The 4,357-nt window shown below is 51.3% G+C and overlaps 1 protein-coding gene across 1 annotated transcript in view; it reads right to left on the reverse strand.

Moving 5' to 3' along the window:
* LOC110334519 (cytokine receptor common subunit beta-like) overlaps nucleotides 1–4,350 on the reverse strand; it is a gene marked incomplete at its 5' end in the record, with an annotated part of 13,150 nt that extends 8,800 nt beyond the window's left edge. The window contains 3 exons of the mRNA XM_029547866.1: nucleotides 20–177; nucleotides 1,672–1,859; nucleotides 4,235–4,350. Of these exons, the coding sequence (XP_029403726.1) occupies nucleotides 20–177; nucleotides 1,672–1,859; nucleotides 4,235–4,350 (462 nt within the window). The remainder of the gene's footprint in view (nucleotides 1–19; nucleotides 178–1,671; nucleotides 1,860–4,234) is intronic.
* Nucleotides 4,351–4,357: the final 7 nt, after the last annotated feature.

Raw genomic sequence — 4,357 nt, forward strand, 5'->3', positions numbered from 1 at the left:
GGACGGCTCAGGGTCCTACCTCCCAGGAGTCCTGAAGTCTCTTATAAGCCACCTCAAACTCTATGTCCTTTGATGAAAGCCAGGAGACCTGGGCATCTCCAAGGGTCACATTCCACTCCATCAGGAAATGATTCCCAGAGGGGCTGATGCGGATGTCCTTGGGAGTCGGTGGCTGCACTACAGGGAGGGAAGCAGAGGGTTTGTAGGGTTGCACACTGAGGGAGCTGCGGGTAGCCTGGTGGTCTAGATGCCACTTTGGCTGACCCCATGCAGCCTCAGGCCTGAAACCTGCAAAATGCTGATTGGATAGAGATATGCCTTACTTTCTACTCAGTGGTGCCTCCTCCTGCCCTGCGGCATACTGATGCTTTCTGCCTGGCAGAGGGTGCTGTGAGCCAGAGGTCCCCCTCTCCTGCCACATAACCTCCTCACAGTTCAAGTGCCTACCACTACTCTCCTTGCCCTGCATAAGTGTAGACCCCCCCCCCCCACACACACACATGACTTTCTTGGACTCCTGTCCCCAGACAGAAGCCTTTGTCCCTCTACTTGTCCCACTACAGCTCATTGTAACCCCATGTCTGTCTTGTCACGCCAGGCTAAGGTTTTCTTTTCCCTGTCCCCCTTCCCTAGTTCAAGGCTAGAGATGCAGCTGCCTGTACCTCATGATTTCTCTGCCCTTGTCCAGCCTTTGGAACTCGACGCTTCCTGGAACACCGGGCACATTCCTGGTGTACCCAGCATGCCCCACTCCCGCAGATCTCCCCCTGCGAGCCCCCTTTGCACACGTGGTTTCCTGGCTAAGAATTGCTTCTGGCTCTCTGATACTCCCAGAGCAAGGACTTGGCTGCAAAGCTGTTTCCTTCCTGCTGGGAAGCCCTTCCTGATTGCCAGACCCCTTTCCTTTCCATCCCTGGATGAGGCAGCCGGCACCTAACCCTTCAGTCTGCACCTCTGAGTCCCAGGGGCAGGGACTCTTTCAGACAACAGCAGCAATGATGTTGTGAGAGCATTCAACCTAGCATTGTTGGTGGGCCAAGAGGACTCACAGCATCCCCCTGAGAGTCTGACATCTGCTGGGGCTTAGAAGAAGAATACAAGCCAGGGTTTTCCCATTAGTCTGCAGTGTGGGTGATATGCCAGCTACAGTACCCAAGAGAACTCCACAGATGATCCTTGACCCCACTTAAGGCCATGCGGTGGCAATGGGCTTTGTGTAACTGCTGTCTGCACACTCTGTGGTCCAGAGAGGGTGACAAGGGCCCTGGCTCTGGGTCAGAAGCATGGAAAGAGCCTGACAATGTGACATATCGTGTGACCTATCGTGGCCATCCCTGTTCCACTCTCAAATCAGAGGACCTCTGTGGGTCTCAGAGCCTCAGCGATAGGGCAAGGTGTTTCAGCCATGGGCCAAAGCAACAGAGAGCAGAGTTCTGTCACCTGGAAAGTCCTGCAGGAGTCACAGGCACAGCTCCTCCTGTGGGGGAAGCATTGTGGCTTGGTAGGTGGCAGAAGCAGCTGGGACAGGAGCAGCCTCGGGCAGAGGCCCCACATCACATCTGTTCCAACCCCAGGACAGGGTCCCTAAACCTGGGAGACCCTCACTCTAGCCCGTCCCAGTATCCTGCCCACTCCTGCACCCACTGCCTAGGCAGGACCTCAGCTCCTCACCATGCTGGGCCAGTGGAACCCTGAGCTGGATGCCCAGATCACGATCTGGCCGGAAGGAGTAGTAATCTTCATTTGTGTTGGCAAATCGTGTATAGGGGATGACACATCTTCTGGGCACACAGCGGTGGGATGAGGGGCACTCTGACCACATGAGCTCCTCACTAAGCACACAGGACACTGGTTGATTCCTGTCAGGGAACATTCATTAGTTTCTACTATGTCCCTGCTTTAATCCAAGGACAGTGTCTGGCAATGAGCAACACACACACACACACACACACACACACACACACACAATCATACACTTGCATACAAAGAAACACATAGACATATAGAGACAGAGACTCATATGACCACAGACACACACACAGAATTGAGATTCACATGCACACAGACACACACACAGAGCATAAACATGCCAACACAGACACACACAGACACACACATGCACGCAGACAGACATAGAAGCAAAATACACATACATAGACGTACACATGTACAGACAAAGACACATATACATATATACACACATACACATATATACAAAGACCTATGCTTACACACACAGCAGGGATACAGACACACACACACACACACACACACACACACCTAAACATGCAGTGAGCATCCTGATGGAGGGAACAGGCACACAGTGGATCACTAAGTAATATGTTGTCGTTGGAAATTGTTGAATACAATAAACAGGCAAGGAAAAGGAACCTAGAAGTGTCTGTGGGGAGTACAGATGGACTCACTGCATGCAAGGTTTGCCCAGAATCTGCAAGGACTTGCAGGGAATGCAGGTTATTTCTGCAGCAGGCATATTACAGCAAGTGCAAAGTCCCTGGGGCTGCCACTAGTCCTGTAAGTGGATGCATAGACTGGTGCACGTACAGTCGAGTGGTGGAGCCTAAAAAGCCCTTAGCTTCAGAGACTTCTAGTTGACTTTAAACATCACTAATTTTGGCAGCCATGCTGTTGAGCAGTGTGTTATTTTTGGGCTTCAGGGTGAGCTCCTCTGTGCACAGCACCTCTGACCAAGATCAGATAACCAGGTCAAGGTCATTCTATAGGGGAAGTTTGTCTGCTCTCCTCCCCTCTTCTGTATCTTCACCTGTATCAAGTAACCTGTATCAAGGTTACTATTCCTGAGAAAAGAAACTGAAGACACAAGCTCACAAAGCTTGCAGATTAGTAATTTCTCTGTAGATGTACAGCACCCAAGACAGCCAGTGACCTTCATATAATCATAGCACTGTGTCCCAGATCACTCTGAACCTTAGGATCACTTGGTAACTGCCTCCAAGCCCTGAGACCAAAAGGACCCTCTCCCCAAGTCCCTGCTGAATTCCTACACTTGTGACGTCAGCGCAGGGTGCTCTTAGGCAACTCCCTTGCTGATGTCTCCTTTAGTTTGTATGCTTGTCTGTCTGTCTGTCTGTCTGTCTGTCTGTCCTGTCCTGTCCTGACTCTGGCCCTAATGACTTGTCCCTGAGTACTGGCTTTCCTGCTGTAAGCAAAACAGTCGTGGCTCTGGTGGCCAGGAATGCAGGTTCCATGTGTTTGTTAGTAGCAAGCAGGCAGGAACTGAGACTGAGGAAGTGAGGGGCGTGCTCTGGTGCAGGATTGGAAGGGTTAGATGATGGAGTAAGGAGATAGCTCCGTCCTGGTGACTGTAAGTAGACTGGATGGTGGTGGTGGTGTCTGAGTTGGTCAGACTCGCATCTCATTAACTAAACTTAGCAGTGTTAACTAAGGAGCAGGAAAGGAGGTAGGAGACATTTAAAACTGGCCTTCACAGTCATTTAGTCAAGCTGTCATCTCTTCTGAGCTAATCAAGTGAGATGTGGAGATGGCACAGGCAGGACCATCCCTGGAGCAAGAGTGGAATTCAGTTTGTGGCATTAGGAGTTAGAGAAATGGATTGCTCAAATAAAAAAAACATGGAGAGGCACTTGCGTGGCAGGCAGGGATGCCTCTGCTAGTGTTTCATCCTCCCCAGAGAGTCTCCGCCCATGAGCTCCCCAAAGACTGAGAATAGATAGGAAGCCAGGACTACATTTTCAGTTCTCACACTCTACAGTAGACAGGAGTAAAAAGGGAAGCAAATATAACAGAAAGACATCAGAGACATCAGGGGGCATCAGCGAGTGTGGTGACCATGACACAAGCCAAGGTGAGCTACGGGACATCATCCTCGGTGGGTTGGGAGAACATGGTTCAGGCCAGGCCATTTGACTATGGGTATTTCTCAGTGGCAGGTGCAGTTTGGTTTCCTTGGAGATAGGCAAATCCTGGGGGAGTGTGTTCAGGCAAGAAATACAGGGGAGACAGGAGGACTATGAGATCAGCAGTTCCTCAGGCCAGGTTGATGAAGAGTGGAGGAGAGAGACAGGATGCTCAGGGGTGGAGAGGCCTGGAGCTGCAGATGCTGCAGGTGATGGGGCGGTGGGGTATGACACATGCAGGATGACTGGAGATGATGGCTGCAATCATTGACAACACAGTGGTGGGGAGAGAGGTGTGGGTGGCCAGCAATACCAACGGTCTCAGTGGCACTCACTTCTCTAGCTGGTGATAGAGGGTGATGTTGATTAGCCCCTGAGCATCCTCCGTGTCTGCCCAGCTGCAGATGATGTGGTTGGTGTAGTCGTTGTAGCACTGCAGAGTCTTCAGAGGGACAGTT

The sequence above is a fragment of the Mus pahari genome, chromosome 17, assembly GCF_900095145.1.
Source record: "Mus pahari chromosome 17, PAHARI_EIJ_v1.1, whole genome shotgun sequence".
Classification (NCBI taxonomy): Eukaryota; Metazoa; Chordata; class Mammalia; order Rodentia; family Muridae; genus Mus; species Mus pahari.